This window comes from Hoplias malabaricus, chromosome 4 (genome assembly GCF_029633855.1).
Source record: "Hoplias malabaricus isolate fHopMal1 chromosome 4, fHopMal1.hap1, whole genome shotgun sequence".
Classification (NCBI taxonomy): Eukaryota; Metazoa; Chordata; class Actinopteri; order Characiformes; family Erythrinidae; genus Hoplias; species Hoplias malabaricus.
Window position 1 is genome coordinate 14,670,681 of NC_089803.1, and position 20,359 is coordinate 14,691,039.

Here is a 20,359-nt window from a genome sequence, read left to right on the forward strand (position 1 = left end):
AAATTGAAGTCGTCGTAATTAACCAAATGCATATAAATAAATAAAACATTTTTTCAAAATGCAGTTATAATTATTGTGCCCATTTCAATGTCAAACTTCCCATCATCTTGATAATCAAATATATTAATAAATATAATTTATCTGATTCTCACGTCTAGTTTGATAGATTTGTGTTGTTTAAAAGCAAATGCATCATTGTTAATTTCATAAACGAACTTGAAATAAAACTTAAGAGTTATTAATCTGTGCCCCACTGTGTGTGTCTGTAACCCCATTACTGCAACATATTTACACACGACTAAAGGAAGAGGAAATCCAATAAGTCACATTTTACATAGGAACTGTAATCATCAAGACTCTAACAGCGAAGCCAACCTTGAGAGAAGTGAGCAGTGTTAGAACTTGTGTGTTTTCTATTGACCCTAATGCAGGAAAGTTGAAAGTTTTTTTAAGTTAATTAAATATGTTTATTTTAAGGTCAGTATATATATATATATATATATATATATATATATATATTAAGATCTGAAATAAAGCTGTAATATTTATGCTTCTTCACTGTACAATGTATATATATATTATTTTCACTCTGAAATGGAGTTAATGCATTTTGTTTTCACTGTGAAATGGGATAAAATGCAAAATCATGGCCTTTTAGGGCTTTCCAGATGAAACATTTATGTGTCTGCAAATAGTTTGCAGAAGGGCACAGGAACACCGGCGTCTCTAGGTTTGCCCTATTGCCAGATGGACCCAGAAATGGACACAATGAAAAAGAAGATGAGATAAGACAAGTTTGCGTCAGACTGCTGAATGAGGGCTGAGCAAATACAGTGTGATATGTATCACACGGCTCTACAGCAGCAAGTCCTCCAGGTTTATCTACAGCTCTGTCAGACAGTAGAGCCACACCTCAGAGAACGTGGCTACTCCTCACTGTTTTATTGCCCAGACATCATCATCCTGAGAGATAAAGACATAACCCTTGTGATAAACAGAAACGCTCTGTGAGATATCATGTACGGTTCAGTGTTCTGTAAGACCAAGGCCAATATTAGTACATCACTTTAGATTAGAGTTGTCTGTACTTCAGTTAAAAGTGGTGCGAAAGAATTTCTGACATCGTCTAAGACTTCAGTTCACCAGTTGTTCTGCATACGTGTTTCCACCCTCTGTTCTTCAGCGCTCAGGACCCCCACAGAGCAGGTGTGATGTGGTGGTGGATCATTCTCAGCGCTGCAGTGACACTGACGTGGTGGTGGTGTGTTAGTGTGTGTTGTGCTGGTGTAGAGTGGATCAGACACAGCAGTGCTGCTGGAGTTTAAACCCCTCAGTGTCACAACTGAACTAAGAATGATCCATCACCCAAATAATTCCTGCACTGTGGTGATTGAAAAGCTATATTTTATTAGTAATGATGGGTGATTAAATGTAGGTTGATGGTTAAAGATGGCAGTAGTACCTTCTGAATGTTCTGCATGTGATGTATCACAACAATCAGCAAGTCTACATCTCTCTTTTCCTATACATCACTGAACATGACCAAATCCTCACAGCAATGTTCCAACAGCTAGCATCAAGCCTTCCCAGAGGAGTAAAAGCTATTTCTGTCTATGTCATATCTGATTTCAGTGAAACTGTTAGATTAACAGGAGAGCAAATATTACAGTGTTGATATTTGTCCCCTCAGTTTACTCGGGCCTCTAGAGAACGAGGAAACCGTCGGAAGTGTTATTTGCTTTGTGGTATTTACACTAAGCTCTTTTTAAACATGTATTGAACATAGTTTCACATTAAAAAATTCTGTAAGTGTCAATCTACTCTGGTTACGAAAGGTGTTACACAAAAAGCTTTCCTATGAAAAAAATGTATGAAAACTCTTAAGATAAACACTGAAATGTGCATTACAATGTTCTTAAATGCATTAAGAATCGTTCAAATACTCTGTTAAGCAAGCCGTATTTATTTTCTTGAGATTTTTCTCAAAGCCCTGTTGTTTTGTTTTCTGTAGGTATTTTGTAGTTAAGTTTTTCATGCTGCACTTTACAGTTTAAAAATTTCATCCTGTAAAAAACATAATTAACCATTATTACCGGCATTCGGGTAAATCCGCGTAGCTGAGAGAAGTAAGGACGAAAGAAGAATCAAACTGAGCATTCAACAATTTAAGTAAATGAGAATTAAAAGAGTAGGTGGAGGAAATATCCACGAAAAAGGTTCCTTTTAAATATTTTAAATATAAATCTCTACTTTTTATCTTGTTAAAATAGACATTATTTATAGTATTTTATAGTTTTTTAAATGCATCGTTTGAGAGGTTCATCTGAAATCATACTCAACACTACAAAAAGTGAGGCTTTCGTAAATTTAAGAAAATATGTAAGAGAATACTTTTAACTAATAACAATTGAAAAAAAAAATGACCAAACAAAATCACTTTTAAGAACATGTCTCTTTCTTGTGAATCCAGCCTGATTTTGATTCTGATTCTGATTAGTAGAGCTTACTAACGCACTCACAAACCAAATTATTAATGAAAGGTTTAGATACAATGGCCACAACTGGACTTACGACAACGCAGCAACCTCCTTCACTTCCTGTATATTGTGTAAGAAGACTATGGAAGGAGCTCGGGCATATTTAAAAGCTGAGAAAAATGAGTGAGACTAACTCAGAGACCAAATTGTTAGATTAGCAGGAGAGCAAATACTACAGTGTTGATTTTTGTCTCCTGAGTTTACTCTGGCGTGTAGAGAACCAGGATGAACTCCAGAAAGGAAATGAGACAGATATTGAAATCAAGGTTCTACAAGCAGAATTAATCAGAAGTGTATTTCCCAGAAGAGAGATCTGGGAGGTAACCGTGTAAGACATGACTAAGTTTATTAGTCTAAAGGGTGCAGCTCATGCTAGAACAATAGCGAGGTAGTTGCCAAGACAGGGATCAAAACTAGTCCTGGCTTATATCCTCTTTTCAATTGAAAATTACAGTTAAAAAAGCTGTGATGTCTTTTATTTAACACAGTTTTATAATGAAATATTCACATATCGTTCTGGAGAAGATAATGTAATGTACCTTTTGGAACACAACTGGGCTTAAAAAACAGTGTTGTATTTTAAAAGGTACATTTACACTCTTTGTACCTTTAGTGACCAGTTATTTACCTTAATATTGACCTTTTTTATGAGAGTGTGGGGTATAACCAGAGCTATAACTATCTCATGGGAAGTTTATAGCTGAGGTACAGTTTTTAAAAACAGTTTCTTTGAGTGTTCTTGACTACAATTAGCATTGGACACACGCAACAAAGGTAGGAGAAAGCACAGTTCCTTCACTGCCCCTGCCTCATTTTACCTCCTTAGGAATACAATTGAGAACATTGTCTCTGTACTACAGACAATGAATGAATGAATGAATACATTAATATAGTCATTTTGAGTTTGTTTCTCCACCGTACCTCACCAAGCCAAACCAAGTTGGAAGTGTTATTTACTTTGTGGTACATTAAGTACTCTTTAAGTTATTGGACACAGTTTCACATTAACAAATTCTCTAGACCACATTCGATTCCTACACGTTGCCTATTCCATATTATCATAGCTGCTGAATGTGTACTGGATGCAAATAAATGTGTGCACTGGCTGTTTGTATACCATGTACACTGTATGTAATATGTATTTTATCTTGTACATATCCTGGAGTGCTAGACAGACACCATCATCCAGAAACAAATTCCTTGGAAGTGTTAACCTGCCCTGGCGACAAAAGGTGCTGGATTCACAAAAGCTTTTCTATGTATGAAAATTCTTAAGATAAACACTGACATGTGCATTACAATGTTCTTGCCTCTCTGTTGCTGTGTTCTCTGGCCTGGTCCCTAATGTGTCCCCGTCTTTGCAGTGCACCTGTTTTTACACCGAATCACTTGGCTTGGCTCGGACCCAGACCTCGATAAAGCTTCTTTGTGAGGAATTTCTGTTGTGAAAAGCCCTATATAAATAATATTTGATTGAGTCTGAGTCCAAAGCAAACAGAAGAAGCTCCTAGTCTCTGTTCAGGAGCGTGGCTCTGTTAACTGAAGGCGTCCTGTTGCTGTAAAGCAGCAATCCTCCAATGTCTCTGAACATGTGTGTTTCAGGTGATTGTTTCAAAGGCTGAAATGGTTTGTTTAGAGTAGCCTTTGTAAATTGTAGTGCTCGATTTCTACTGGATTCTGTAGGAGATGAGTCATTTCTTAAAAGGGAACTCCCACATTTATTAAGATTTATGAAAATGCATTTAACCTTTTTCAGATGAATTAATCAATCAATCAACCCATCAATTCATGAGCATTTACTGAAAGTAAGTGCACATCAAGAGAGATCTGTCTATGGAGAAGAAGCACATGGACATATCTAAACACAACAACCTCATATAAATACTATGTAAATGTAACTGACCAAACCACCAAACAAATGACACCTACTGTCCAATAAAGACGTTACATACAGGACTTTACATAATGAACTTTTCACTGTGGCTGCTATGAGAAGCACTTCAGCCAATGAGGGCCATGTGGGAGGGGCCTCTTTCTCTGGGCCAAACCCTTTTCCGTGGCAGAGTCTTTAATGCCTCAAGGGCAAAGATAGAATGCCTCGGAGCTCTGTTTTTTTTTTCTCCTCACAGCTTCAAACATGCCACAGTTCACCAACCAGTGTGGATATCTTTATGCTTCATTTGTGGGAATGATCATCGTCTGCCTGGTGGCGTTAAACCAGATCCAGTTGGACGTCTCTCCAGAGGATACCTGCGCCTGTTTCCAGTGTTTAAAGGAACATGAAGAAGACCCTTGGTTCAGGGAGCACTACAGGAGTCCTGTGCCCAAACTTCTGTCCAGAGGGAACAGTGAACTGAGTAATGAAACTCGAAACTGGTGGGAGGTAAGAGGAAGAACCTCACATCTGCTTGCCGAAGGAAAAATTCCAACACGAACATATCACCAAAAGTCCAATTGCCTTAGTGATGAGAATGGGGGTTTATTCTGCAGACTGCTGCTTGCTAAGTCTGAATGTGAAAAACATTCGTAACCAGAAAATAATAAATAAATGAATAAGTAAATTAAACAAAAGCAGAAAATATAAAATGTAATAAATAAATAAATATATAGAGAAATGAATAAAAACAGCAAATAAATAATAAAATAAACATATTGAGTAATACAAATACACTGTAAAAATGTTTTACGGTGGAAAACTGTAAAACAATTGCAGTAAATGACTGTAAACTCTAAAAAGGTTGAAAACAGTTTCTGTAACAGTGAAATACCGTAAATACTTTTATCAGCCAAAATACAATTTTTTACATCTCTTTACTCTGATAAATACATTATTTCACTGTTAAATGAACAAACCATTAGGTGCGGTACAAGTGTCCAGATACTGGGAGGAGCTGAGACTCATTAGGGAGCTCCCAGCATGCTTTGCTTCTCCATATTTTCTGTGATTGTCAGAGTTTCTTTGTTCTTCTCTGTCTTTGAGACTTTTTGATTTTGGGTTGTATTGGGGTGATTGTTTTTTGTATGTGTGTCTGTGCGTGTGTGTGTGTGTGTTTGTGTTTCTGTCCATGTTGTGATGAGATGTGTGTTGGTCAGGAAAGTTCACCATCAGCCTGTGTTTGAGTGCTGGAGTGTGACACATTTCTTTGGTCCTTTCAATATTTCCTTATAAGGGCTGAATACAGGATGCGGAATGGTCATACGTATTATGGCTATATCTGTGTCTCCATTCTCTTATTTCTCACACTATTTACATGTTAATTTTCGTGGCAAAACAATGTTTCTTTGTTATGTTTATGTAAATGTAAATGTGGCTAAATATTTATCTGTTTTTTTTAACAGAAAAGTACTGTAAACAAAACAGTTCTCAAATGTTAAATTAATGACTGCCACAAATGTGACTGTATATTTCATGGTGAGATTCTGGCAACCACAGCTGGATTGCAGCACATTATGTAATCAGCAGATAAGCTGAAGGACAGCAGAGAGATTGTGAGAGACTCTTTTAAAACAGACGAGTGCAGGGTGAGTGGACAGACAGAGATTACGGTCAAAGAGTGAGATCTTTGTGAGCTCAGGGTCAGAGAGAGAGGGGTGGGGGTGCGTGGGGGTATTGAGAAAGAGAAGGACAAATAGAGAACAGAGAGAGACAAAACACACCTCACAGACAGTCATCCGAAGCTGGACTCAAACCTACAACCCCCGGGTCCCTGGAGCTGTGTGACAGAGCACAGACACAGGGAAAACCCACCACACTCCTCACAGACAGTCACCCGGAGGAAACCCACGCAGACACAGGGAAAACACACCACACTCCTCACAGACAGTCACCCGGAGGAAACGCACGCAGACACAGGGAGAACACACCACACTCCTCACAGACAGTCACCCGGAGGAAACCCACGAAGACACAGGGAGAACACACCACACTCCTCACAGACAGTCACCCGGAGGAAACCCACGCAGACACAGGGAGAACACACCACACTCCTCACAGACAGTCACCCGGAGGAAACCCACGCAGACACACTCTCTGGAGTGTGTCTTCTAACATTAATTCTAACGTCATCCAGTGTGATACAGGGGCATCTCAATAAATTAGAATATCACCGTAAAGTTAATTCAAATATAATTCAAATCAAATAGTGAAACTCGTAAAGATTCATTAGAAATAGAGTGATCGATTTCAAGTGTTCATTTCATTTAATGTTGATGATTATGGCTTACAACCAACCTGTGATAGCAGCCTTCAGCTTGTATACATCGTTGGGTCTGGTGTCTCTCATCTTCCTCGTGACAACACCCTGTAGATTCTCTATGAGGTTTTGGTCAGGGGAGTTATCTGGCCAATCAAGCACAGTGATACTGCGGTTATTAAACCAGGTATTGGTACTTTTAGCAGTGTGGTCAGGTGCAAAGCCTTGCTGGAAGATGAAATCTGCATCTCCATCTCCAGGTGCTCTAAACATTCCCAGTAAAAGACAGCAGACACAATCAGTTGGAGGCAAAGCAGTATATTCTCACAAACCCGAGACTAGTGCAGGGGCCATATGATAGCATCTGAGTCTCTAATGTAGGAAGCATTTCAATTCAAAACACAAGCAGCTCACTTTGAGGTTTTGTTTCTAAGACAGTCTGTTTATTCGAAGAAACAAACTAATCAATAAACACAGAATACGGTGAATAATCACTGGAACCTGGTGAGATTTACACAAGTGAAGCCTGTGTGTTTCATATGATCTAGAATCATGGACACAACACTAAAACATCTTTTTTATAGGAGTTCCACCCATTCGTATTTGTTTAGATATCGCAGCAACCGAGTGTCCAAAGTTCAAACCAAAGTTCATCACCTACAGGCAATAGAGATTGCAATAAGACATTTGTTTATTGACAGGATGAAGATCAAGGGACTAGTTCGAAAAACTCCATTTTCACATACCTAGACCTTTGAGGACAAATTATGCATTTTGAATTGACAAAATATGCACATGAATTGCGCCCCCTATTGGCTAACATTATGATTGTTTTATGTCCCCTAGAAAGTGCTGTCATGGACATACCATTCAAGTGTCATGGTGATTGGACCTTGTTAAGGTTGTCAAACAGCTGCTGAAACCTGATTGGCCAATGGGGGCCATGTTGTTGTTTTTTTAATATGACATCATAATCATAAAATCTGATTCAGGATGCAGTGTAGTCCTCATCTATATCCAGTATTTATATCCAGAAATGCATCATATGTGTCCACAAGTGATGTTTGCTCATCCTATCACTTGTTTGGATGTCAGATGTATTAAAAGTTTTAACTCCTTAGATACTGTAACCTTGGAGAAAGATGAATGTGATGCAGACTGTTAACTTAGACCTGGCTGTAAGGGTCCCAGTGGTGGCTAGCTCTAAAATATCAAATAAAACATCAGTATATAATAGAAACAGAGGACAGGTGTCTCTACAACTGATTTTAAGAGGGGCAGATGACAAACGTAAGTCTGAGCCCAGACACTAATGAACTGATAACATGGGTGGGGGCTGTTTATGAACTGTGCTTATGGTGTGTACAGAGTGTAAAGTATTATTATGTGGTAGTAAAGGTCAGTAAAACAACAGCTGCTCAAACGAAAGGTGGCTATATGCAGACCGTAATGAGTCCTACGTACGCTCCTGTTATCCATCCACAAATACCAATGATCAGGAAAATAAAATATATTACACCCAGCACATGGAAAACACACATCATGAGGGTAATCCCTCACACACTCACACCTGTGGACAGTTTCACACACTCACACAGTCACACTTACACACACACACACACACACACACACTTGAACAATTTCAATCACTCACACAGTCCCTCACACACACAGGGAGAACATTCCTACATATATCAATCCATCAACTCATCTTTCTCCTTTAAAAAACTACCTTTTACATCTGTGCAGAAGCTTCAAACTGGACGGACTAAAGAGAACCTCAGCGCCGTGGTGGACATCCTGTTCTCTCTGTTTCCTGATGGAGAACTCTATTCAGATGCTGGTCCTCAGCGCTGCAGAACCTGCGCTGTGGTGGGAAACTCAGGGAACCTGGAAGGATCTCATTATGGACCTTTAATAGATGCCCATGACTTTGTTATAAGGTACTCTCTCTCTCTCTCTCTCTCTCTCTCTCTCTCTCTCTCTCTCTCTCTCTCTCTCTCTCTGTCTCTCTCTCTCTCTCTCTCTCTCTCTGTCTCTCTGTGTTTCTCTTCACATACATAATAATAACAATGAGTGCAGGCAAGAGTTTCAAGGACTAATAATAAATACAAGACCAACACACATAGCTCAGACAGAGCAGTTCTAATTACCAACTAAGCCTTGAATTAAACAATATAAGGTGCTATCACTTAAAACTCACACAGTCCAGATATTACCAGAATACCATGTATTGTTAGGATTAAGAAATAAAAATATATGTGTGTGTTTGGATCAAACCTGCCATTTGTCATGGGGTTCCACTGGTCAACATTCATTACTACAGATCCAGTGTTAGGATACATTCATGTTCAGGTGTTAATAACAGTATTAAACAAGCACAAAATGCACTGCGGATAGGTGTTAGGATAGGATACGTGCTTACAGTATGTTATTTACGTACAGAATGTACGTATGTTCCGACTTACATCGAAAATTGGTTTACGACGTGACGTAGAAATGAATCAATGTCATAAGTCGAGGACCCCCTCGTATTTGTGACTGCTGCAAAGTATTAAAAATGGAAAAAAAAAATGAAAACTTAAGAAATAAACTAAACAAATGAACTGTAAGTAAATACATTCACAATCACTAACATCACAATATATAAACCGTCTAAACTAGTGGTTCTCAAGCTGTGGTATGTGTAACACTATTGGTACATGAAGCAGCAAGTGTGTATGACAGGTGACCTCGAAAAAATTACTATTTAATTAAAATATTACTTAATAACTTAAAATCTGTAACTGAAAATCACGGGTTTTCATAATTAAGCTTAGATTGTGTAATAAATAAATAAATAAAAATAATATACAGCTTCTTGTCCTTAAATAGCAGCCTAGACAAATTCCAGTCTGGGTTCCGGTCTAACCACAGCACAGAGACTGCTCTAATTAAGGTAATTGATCACATTTGCTTTAATACAGAGGCTGGAAAGTTATCTCTTCTATTGCTTCTTGACCTTACTGCTGCCTTTGATACCATTGACCATAAGATTCTTACAGATAGTCTCGCAAACTGGGTTGGACTCTCAGGAACAGTCCTGAAGTGGCTCGTTTCATACTTGAAAGGAGGAACTACTTTGTAGAAACAGAAAATAATATTTCTGAGAAGGTGCCAGTAACCTGTGGTGTCCCCCAGGGTTCTATACTTGGTCCACTTTTATTTAATTTATACATGCTTTCAGAGCTCTTAGATCTTAAGGAACTAGAGTTAGTCCTGCCTCAGGTGAAAGAGACATGGAGAAGCAGCGTTTAGCTCCCGTGCCACTCTTAAATGGAACCAGCTGACTCAGAATATTAGAAGAGCATCGACATTAGACAGTTTTAAATCAAGACTTAAAACATTCCTGTTTGAGCAGCTACAGCTCGGTTTAAAACACTCTGCACTTTTATTCTGTAGTGGCACTTTAGTTCTTTTTTTATTGTATTATTTTAAATTGTTTTAAACATTTTTATCATGTTTTTTTTTCACATTCAGTTTAAGCCTAATGATTTGTTTTCGCTCTATAATGTTTAATAATTAAGTAGAATTACTTTGTGTAATGCATGCACATTACAAATATTCAAGCAAGACAGTTCACAGGTGGTACTTGTGGGCTTTGATTTGATAACAGGTGGTACTTGGTTTAAAAAAGTTTGAGAACCACTGGTCTATACCAAACCTCACATATACATTTGGATACAAGATCAGAACAAATCAGTGCAAGTACATATTGAGCGCTACTTATGTGAATGTTTATGTCAGTATCACTGTCAGTGGCTTGAGCCCTAATAAGTTCCCAGTGTATCATCGTACTCAGTGTTCCGTGTCGTAACATTCAGTACTCCAGTAAAGTCACAGTGAGTCTGTTCCAAGGACAGTACACAGTGTATATCTTTACACAATGATATAGTAAATGTTACTACATGGTCACATGTATTTACACAATTCAAAACCTGTTTGCAGTGCAAATATACACAGTAATTTAACACAGCTACAGTAAACCCTCAACTTACACAAATGAATTGGAATCCAATTAAATAGAAAGTGAGTAAAATTAGGACTCGTTACTCAGTTAAATATGTACATACAAATGTAATAATAAAAAAATTATCTGTCTATGATTTTCACTTGAGTAAACATAACCATTATTAATCACCAGAAATCAGGACTATAATGTGGTTTCTTTGATCACTTTAATTTTCATGCTTTAATGAAAAAACACACAGCTTTGTCGACATTATTAAAACAACTATTTAGACGTTAACTCCGCTGCAGTATTAAAAATACATAAAATGCAAAAAAATTATCATGCAGCTGAGAGAATGTGATTTAAAAAAACTTTTTTTCTGAGCAGTAAGGGTCTATTTGCTCAAAAAAACAAAGAAAAAAACTAATATTAAAATATAAACAAATACCATTATTACAGTGATATTCTGTGAATGTGTCCTGTATTATTTGAGATTACTATCCAATCCCTAGATTAAGAGGTTAATGAACACTTTTATGTTAAGTCAAGTGTGTTCATTATTTAACAAATCCATATAATCAAAGAAGCAGTCACACAGCTCCAGGGACCTGGTTGTGGGTTCGAATCCCACTCTGGGTGACTGTCTGTGAGGAGTGTGGTGTGTTCTCTTTGTGTCTGTGTGGGTTTCCTCCGGGTGACTGTCTGTGAGGAGTGTGGTGTGTTCTCTCTGTGTCTGCGTGGGTTTTCTCCGGGTGACTGTCTGTGAGGAGTGTGGTGTGTTCTCTCTGTGTCTGCGTGGGTTTTCTCCGGGTGACTGTCTGTGAGGAGTGTGGTGTGTTCTCTCTGTGTCTGTGTGGGTTTCCTCCGGGTGACTGTCTGTGAGGAGTGTAGTGTGTTCTCCCTGTGTCTGCGTGGGTTTCCTCCGGGTGACTGTCTGTGAGGAGTGTGGTGTGTTCTCTCTGTGTCTGCGTGGGTTTCCTCCGGGTGGACTGTCTGTGAGGAGTTTGGTGTGTTCTCCCCTGTGTCTGCGTGGGTTTCCTCCAGGTGACTGTCTGTGAGGAGTGTGGTGTGTTCTCCCTGTGTCTGCGTGGGTTTCCTCCGTGTGACTGTCTGTGAGGAGTGTGGTGTGTTCTCCCTGTGTCTGCGTGGGTTTCCGCCAGATGACTGTCTGTGAGGAGTTTGGTGTGTTCTCTCTGTGTCTGCGTGGGTTTCCTCCAGGTGACTGTCTGTGAGGAGTGTAGTGTGTTCTCCCTGTGTCTGCGTGGGTTTCCTCCAGGTGACTGTCTGTGAGGAGTGTGGTGTGTTCTCTCTGTGTCTGAGTGGGTTTCCTCCGAGTGACTGTCTGTGAGGAGTTTGGTGTGTTCTCTCTGTGTCTGCGTGGGTTTCCTCCGGGTGACTGTCTGTGAGGAGTGTAGTGTGTTCTCCCTGTGTCTGCGTGGGTTTCCTCCAGGTGACTGTCTGAGAGGAGTGTGGTGTGTTCTCTCTGTGTCTGTGTGGGTTTCCTCCATGTGACTGTCTGTGAGGAGTGTGGTGTGTTGGTAGGTGGATTGGCGGCTCTGAAGACTGTCCATAGGTGTGAGTGAGTGAATGTGTGTGTGTGTGTGTGTGTGGCCTTGTGAAGGACTGGCGCCCCCTCCAGTGTGTGTTCCTGGTGTGTGTTCACTGCCACGGATGGGTTAAATGCAGTTGTCATGTTTAATTGTACTTTTGTACAGTGACCATAAAGCAACATTTAATTCTCATGTAAACCTCTCTGTGTTCATCCTTAAACAATTGTTTTTATGGCTTTGGATACCTACCTTTAGATATGGCTGCAGATATTATGGGTCTTAGGCTCAAATTAATACCCCCATCCCACATTAATCTCACTTTGCCTCAGAGTTCATGCCCCTGTTGTTGGCCACTGTACAACAGCACGAAACATTCAAAGCCTTAAACTGTCCCACAGGATGAACAGGGGTCCGACTGCAGGTTTCGAGAAGGACGTTGGCTCAAGGACCACTCACCGAGCCTTGTACCCTGAGAGTGCTATGGACCTTGATAACTCCACCCATCTCGTCCTGGTCCCGTTTAAAATCCAGGATCTACAGTGGCTTATTAGCATCTTTACCACCAAACATATCACACGGTGAGTGCGCACCTGACCACAGCTCTAAAGGAATATAAGACCTGATATTAGACAAGGTGCTTTCAACACTGTTCCTCACTTAGAATTCTGTACAAAATTAGAACATGGCCGTATTTTAATTCAAAACGACATTTTTTCCAAAGATCTAGAGCCCACCAACCCACACTGTGAAACAAAACCACCCAGTCAATTTTAGTGGGGTGCCTAAATCAGAAAACATGGGAAATAACAGGCCATTCTGATTCTACTCTGATTCTGACATCAAGTGCAGAGACTTTAGAATTGCCCCTCCCCCTTGTCCGAGTCTGTCCAATCACAGCGCTGGACACGTTTATATGAGACCACAAAGACGAGGTTAAATGCAGCAAAACAGACACAACAAGCACTGAGTACAAACGGAGAAAACATAACCAGAGAAGAAAGAGAACCGAGTGAAAACGGCTAAAAAACAAAACAAAACAAAACAAGAGCTTCTGCTCCTCACTGCTGTGCACTCAGGGTTGGGGTGAACAGAGGGCGGCTCGTTATCATTTAAAGGAATAGGCGCTGAAGCTAGTCGTTCTGAACAGGGCTGTTTAGACAGGGGGAGAACGCTACTAGTCATCAACATAATCTGTCAGCAGATGTGACAGATCTGGGCAGTGTGCATTCTCCTTAGGTGCCCAATGCAGTCCTCCAGGTGGACGGTCACTTCTGTTTGAGAGGACAGGGAGCTGATACTTGCACCCACCCTACCAAGAGACTCTCTGACATGTGGAACTTAAAACCGAGGAGAATTTCCAGCAAAATCTTCATGAATAACAAGAAACAACAGTTTTCTCTCTCATATCACTGTTTTTATTATGTTATTGTTGTTTTGCAGCACTTATTTTAATGTGAAACCTACAATAAACGCAGACAGGGACAAGGTAAGAGCCTCACTACCAGTACCCAAAGAAAAGCTCACCTTCACTGGGGTGTTCTGGGTGTTGCCCAACTACTTTGTTCATTCTGTGCTCTTAAAGGTGATGGTACTACATCCTGAATTCATGAAATACGTCTACGAGAGCTGGCTCCGGAAAAAAGGCACGTATCCCTCCACCGGCTTCATGATGCTGATCTTATCCCTGCACATCTGTGACCAGGTAACGACAGGCTGGACGACATGTTCTGACCATTACACACAAACACACAGCAGATCAACACTCAGCAGAAGCACGGTCATCTAGATTTGAACGTAACTATCACCTAGAGTTATTTCTGATCACAGCAGGCTTCAGGCAAATACTCAGCATCAGCTTGGATTAGAAAAAGTCAATTAAAGCCTTTATACAAAGACACACTAGATTGTAAGTGTTTATATAACATTGGTTTATAACAATGAAGACACGGATTTACAACGACAGAGACTGGGGTTGCCTTCTGTTCAGGTGAACGTATTTGGATTTGGAGCCAGAGAAGACGGGAGCTGGCATCACTACTATGACAAAAGGTATCATGTCTTACTCAATGGGGGGAAACACAGAGGAAGTGTGGAGTACAACATCACAGTGAAGCTCCACCAGATGAACAAGATCCGGATGTATAAAGGATGGTGAAGTAACGGCAGGTAAAATGGTGCCTTCCTTTCACTGCCTACACACTTAAAAATGATGATTCTACCGGGGTTCTTTATTAAAGAAAATGGTTCTGGATAGAACCCTGAACAGATTCATGGTGAAGATGCTACATCTTCCTAAATAGCCCCTTTTAGAAACAGTTCTTCTATTGTAACAAGCTTGACATTGAATCAATAGGAGAACAGTTTTTTTGGTGCTGTATAGAGGCCTTTTTACAAGAAACTTTTTGTGATTTAAAGAACCCCTTAATCATGGAAAAGGGCCCTTCTATCAATCAGTTCATTTTTGATCAGAAACTAAAGCCTGTAAAGGAGCAGTCCGTCTTTTTTTCTTGTGAATCTCTTTTTCATGTTATGAAAGAGTCTTATACTGACACCTAGTGGCCTGGATATGTCAGAGATTTTGGCTTATAGCTATGTTAAATATGGCCACCCTCAGGTCAGGAACCCATTTTGTGGAGCATTAACTGATTCATTCAGGGCTAAAAGGCACTTTTATCTGATTTATTTTATCTTATAATAATAATAATAATAATAATAATAATAATAATGATAATAATAATAATAATAATAATAATAATAATAATGATAATAATAATAATGCTTGCTGCTTGTTAACGTTAAAATTTAATTATTGTGCCTTAATTTATGTTTGACCAAATGTGTTCAAATGTAATCTCTCTCTCTCTCTCTCTGCTCTCTCTCTATCTCTCTCTTCCTCGCTCTCTCTCTTTTTATCTCTCCCTCCCTCTTCCTCCCTCTCTCTCTCTCTCTCTCTCTCTCTCTTCCTCTCTCTCTCTCTCTTCCTCTCTTTCTCTCTCTCTCTTCCTCTCTCTCTCTCTCTCTCTCTCTCTCTCTCTCTTCCTCGCTCTCTCTCTTCCTCTCTTTCTCTCTCTCTCTTCCTCTCTTCCTCTCTCTCTCTCTCTCTCTCCCTCTCTCTCTCTCTCTCTCTCCCTCTCTCTCTCTCTCTCTCTCTCTCTCCCTCTCTCTCTCTCTCTCTCTCTCTCTCTCTCTCTCTCTCTCTCTCCCTCTCTCTCTCTCTCTCTCTCTCGCTCTCTCTAGCAGTTGAATGTTGGTGTTTGAAGTTTTAAAGTGGCACTGTGAACTCTGATAACTCCAGCTCCAGGATCAAAGAACTGTGATGGGCACTTTTTCTTTGGAGCAGGGAAGTGTGGAGAATGTCACTTACTCCCTTCATCCAGCAGATGGAGTCTCCTCCCTTCTTCAGAAGATGCGTGAACACTAGATGAAGCAATGCTTCTGAGACTATAGTGATGTTTATCTCAGTACTGTTTACAGCTAAGTGTGATACGGGTCTGAGCAATGTGCGCCTTGATTGAACCCAGCAACCTGTGTCTCTGGAACGAGTAGTACTTATTTATTGCAGTATAACTGAAGTGTGTTGTGTTTATAGGGATAGAAGTGTGGAGTGAATAGTCTGTGAGTGTGATTAGTTTGTCAAGTTACAACAGTCAGAGGCAATGCTCCAGTGGGGTATGTGAAACGGGGTGGTGTTTGAGTGTTTGAGTCTCGGGTCTTTGCATAGTGTTTGTTCCATATCATATCATACTCATGAATAGTCTGTTGGGCTTCGTCCACTTTAATTTGCAACAGCTTCTCCAAATGTTATCACATGTCGTCTCTGTCCAATGAAAAACATGTATCTCCATTTGTTAGTTCTTAGTTTGCTGCATCATTGGAACACAGCGGCTGTCCTTTACACTGTGGGAAAATGACATGAAAAAATGGACCAATAGAAATGCTCCAAAATAATATGGAAACTGTATTTTTTTCTCTTTTAGATAGGGTTAATATTGAGGTAAAAACATGGGGGTTTTAAATCTCCACTCCAGACAGCATGCAGATGTGGGCCACTTCTGTCAAAGCTGCGGCACAGCTGAAGCACTGGTGCTGGCCAACTGCAAGTGAACAAAACATGGCCCAAACTCTGACCTCTGGGGTCATATGTGTGCCCTTGTGTGGCCAGCAGGAGGGGTCCGCTCAAGTTCTGTCAACACGTGTTACCAATGGACCGCGATAATGGAGGACGTGGGCCAGACCTGGTCCAGGATCAGTCTGCTGTCTGGGACAAGGAGGCTCATCTATGGCTGAGGATCATTTTAGTAGCAGATTAGAGCAACTATTTGTATCTTAATATCACAGCTTCAGAATTATTGTGATGCTTCACAGAGCTGTAATTGAGAGTCAAAGCCTCTGTTGTTGCAACTCCAGGTTCAGCGCTGCAGAAAACGCATGTAACTGTTGGAAGAGGGTACGGAAACCAACCAGCCACCATTACTCTCTCCTTTCAAGACGGTACTGAAACTGAAAAACACTCTGCAACTGTAGGGCGCTCCCAGGAGCAACAATATTAAATCTTACTGTAAAACAATTCCCTGTTAAATTACCAGCATATATATATATATTTTTTTATACAGAGATGACTGTCTGTGAGGTGTGTGGTGTGTTCTCTCTGTATCTGCGTGGGTTTCCTCTGGGTGCTCTGTTTTCCTCCCACATCTGCATTACAACATCTGCATTTACAATGACAGTTTACCGTTGTATTAAAAAAAAAAAAAACAATCCAGTAAATAGAGTAAAATACTGGCAGTGATGTAACTATATTTAATGTTTTGTTATTGTTGTTTTACAGATGGTTAATTGCACTTTTAATTAAAACAAACATATAGTATATTATTGTTGATATAACTGCTACTGGAAGTATGAAATTACGTAATTTACAAACAAATCAGGGCTGAACGGTGGTGCAGCAGGTTAGTGTCACAGTCACACAGCTCCAGGGACTTGGAGGTTGTGGGATCGATTCCCACTCCGGGTGACTGTCTGTGAGGAGTGTGGTGTGTTCTCTCTGTGTCTGCATGGGTTTCCTCCGGGTGACTGTATGTGAGGAGTGTGGTGTGTTCTCTCTGTGTCTGCGTGGGTTTCCTCCGGGTGACTGTCTGTGAGGAGTGTGGTGTGTTCTCTCTGTGTCTGCATGGGTTTCCTCCGGGTGACTGTATGTGAGGAGTGTGGTGTGTTCTCTCTGTGTCTGCGTGGGTTTCCTCCGGGTGACTGTATGTAAGGAGTGTGGTGTGTTCTCTCTGTGTCTGCGTGGGTTTCCTCTGGGTGACTGTCTGTGAGGAGTGTGGTGTGTTCTCCCTGTGTCTGCGTGGGTGTCCTCCGGGTGACTGTCTGTGAGGAGTGTGGTGTGTTCTCTCTGTGTCTGCGTGGGTTTCCTCCAGGTGACTGTCTGTGAGGGGTGTGGTGTGTTCTCTCTGTGTCTGCGTGGGTTTCCTTCGGGTGACTGTCTGTGAGGAGTGTGGTGTGTTCTCCCTGTGTCTGCGTGGGTTTCCTCTGGGTGACTGTCTGTGACGAGTGTTATGTGTTCTCCCTGTGTCTGCGTGGGTTTCCTCCGGGTGACTGTCTGTGAGGAGTGTGGTGTGTTCTCCCTGTGTCTGTGTGGGTTTCCTCCGGGTGACTGTCTGTGAGGAGTGTGGTGTGTTCTCTCTGTGTCTGTGTGGGTTTCCTCCGGGTGACTGTCTGTGACGAGTGTTATGTGTTCTCCCTGTGTCTGTGTGGGTTTCCTCCGGGTGACTGTCTGTGAGGAGTGTGGTGTGTTCTCTCTGTGTCTGCGTGGGTTTCCTCCGAGTGACTGTCTGTGAGGAGTGTGGTGTGTTCTCTCTGTGTCTGCGTGGGTTTCCTCCGAGTGCTCCGGTTTCCTCCCACAGTCCAAAAACACACGTTGGTAGGTGGACTGGTGTCTCAAAAGTGACCGTAGGTGTGAGTGTGTGTGTGTTGCCCTGTGAAGGACTGGCGCCCCCTCCAGGGTGTATTCCCGCCTTGCGCCCAATGATTTCAGGTAGGCCACCGCGACCCTGAACTGGATAAGCGGTTACAGATAATGAATGAATGAATGAATGAATAAATGAACATACAATCAAGGTTTTAATATCTGAGTGACATTAGTACGAAATCAATAATATTCCTATGTATTCAATGCTTTCTTTTCTTTGTTATTTAAATTTGTCCTGGCTGAAGCCCTAGTGCCCGATGCAGTCCTCCAGGTTGACAGTCATTCCGGGTCAAGCGTACGCTGTGCGCGTTTGGCTGCTGCTTCGCACCAGTGTGTGTGTGGATTGAGTGTTGAATGGAATGGCGTTCTGAGAGGTGTTGATTGTAAAGCATCCTTGGGTTTCTAGAAAGGCGCTATATAAATGTAAGGATAAATAATTAAAAATAAAATTGAGGAGGAGGAATGTGACAACAGGTCTTTCCCATTTAAACCACGGTTGCCCCCATGTGAGGGATGCGCTCTGTGGAGCATAAACATTTCTCTTAGACACTCTAAAGCAAGCTGGTTCTCCTGAGTTTTTATAAGATGTACATAACAGTACGGAATAGTGCCCGCTAATTTTAGAAGGTGTTAGTGACTAATGGCTCCTGTAAGAGAAGAAGACCCCGGAGTAAGATTCATCACAGCAGTCTCAGCTGCATTAAACCCTGAGCTATAACAAAGCACAGCTTAGCTAAAATAAACACTCCTGAGCCGTGCAATTCATTCCTCTTATTCACAGACACTTCATCAATTTCCCACACGCTCCGATCTGTCTGCTGTGATTCCGGAGCTGAGAAGCAGGATGAAATGAATGATCTGACAGGCGTGAGGGGGACGGAACCTTTCTCGCTGAGGGCCACTACTTCCTCCGCCGTTTTCCTCTTTAATGAAGATGGATGTATGTGTCAGAGACCGGCGCCAAGCTTTACATGCAACAGATGCACCATTTCCTGCATCGCTGCATCAGTCCTGCTCCCCTAGTTCCTCTGTTCTTGTGCTTTTTGTTACAGTACACATGTTCAGATCCTCCTACATAGCCTACAGGGAGCAAGGTGGCGCTGCAGTGACTGGGTGAGTGTGTGAAACTGTCCACAGGTGTGAGTGTGTGAGTGACTGGGTGAGTGTGTGAAACTGTCCACAGGTGTGAGTGTGTGAGTGACTGGGTGAGTGTGTGAAACTGTCCACAGGTGTGAGTGTGTGAGTGACTGGGTGAGTGTGTGAAACTGTCCACAGGTGTGAGTGTGTGAGTGACTGGGTGAGTGTGTGAAACTGTCCACAGGTGTGAGTGTGTGAGTGACTGGGTGAGTGTGTGAAACTGTCCACAGGTGTGAGTGTGTGAGTGACTGGGTGAGTGTGTGAAACTGTCCACAGGTGTGAGTGTGTGAGTGACTGGGTGAATGTGTGAAACTGTCCACAGGTGTGAGTGTGTGAGTGACTGGGTGAGTGTGTGAAACTGTCCACAGGTGTGAGTGTGTGAGTGACTGGGTGAGTGTGTGAAACTGTCCACAGGTGTAAGTGTGTGAGTGACTGGGTGAGTGTGTGAAACTGTCCACAGGTGTGAGTGTGTGTGTGACTGGGTGAGTGTGTGAAACTGTCCACAGGTGTGAGTGACTGGGTGAGTGTGTGAAACTGTCCACAGGTGTGAGTGTGTGAGTGACTGGGTGAGTGTGTGAAACTGTCCACAGGTGTGAGTGTGTGAGTGACTGGGTGAATGTGTGAAACTGTCCACAGGTGTGAGTGTGTGAGTGACTGGGTGAGTGTGTGAAACTACACACACACACACACACACACATTTTGGTTGTATCAAGGCACATTTCACAGTTGAGTGTACACCCTGAGAACCAGTTTTCTGAAGAGACTGGAGCATGGAGCTGGGGGGTGGTGTGTGTGGGGGGGGGGGGGTGCAGCTGGTGAATAGAAGGATAAGTGCAGAAAGTGGAAAACATCACTGCTGGATAAATCCTCGTTGATGCTGTGTAATGAGGAAATGAGTGTAGAATGAGGGCTGCTGGCCAGAGGGGCCGCCTCAGGAAAATAGAGGAGCATTTCAAATTAATCTCTTACATTTTTAAAGGAAG

The 20,359-nt window shown here is 41.6% G+C and overlaps 1 protein-coding gene across 2 annotated transcripts; it reads left to right on the forward strand.

The window, feature by feature from the left end:
• Positions 1-4,682: 4,682 nt before the first annotated feature.
• LOC136694454 (CMP-N-acetylneuraminate-beta-galactosamide-alpha-2,3-sialyltransferase 1-like) lies at positions 4,683-16,848 on the forward strand. 2 transcript variants are annotated; one of them, XM_066668021.1, is made up of 7 exons: positions 4,683-4,920; positions 8,480-8,673; positions 12,670-12,849; positions 13,712-13,757; positions 13,854-13,973; positions 14,259-14,437; positions 15,509-16,848. In XM_066668021.1, the coding sequence occupies exons 1-6, from the start codon at positions 4,726-4,728 to the stop codon at positions 14,424-14,426; spliced, it is 903 nt and encodes a 300-aa protein (XP_066524118.1). In that variant the 5' UTR covers positions 4,683-4,725; the 3' UTR covers positions 14,427-14,437; positions 15,509-16,848. The 2 variants fall into 2 exon arrangements, with proteins under 2 accessions (XP_066524118.1, XP_066524119.1); XM_066668022.1 differs by having other exon boundaries at positions 15,512-16,848.
• Positions 16,849-20,359: the final 3,511 nt, after the last annotated feature.

Coding starts and splice junctions, on each gene's coding strand:
- LOC136694454 (XM_066668021.1), top strand. CDS start 4,726: ATGATCATCGTCTGCCTGGTGGCGTTAAACCAGATCCAGTTGGACGTC. Junction 8,674..12,669: donor GCCCATGACTTTGTTATAAG/GTACTCTCTCTC, acceptor ACTGTCCCACAG/GATGAACAGGGGTCCGACTG. Junction 13,974..14,258: donor CCCTGCACATCTGTGACCAG/GTAACGACAGGC, acceptor CCTTCTGTTCAG/GTGAACGTATTTGGATTTGG.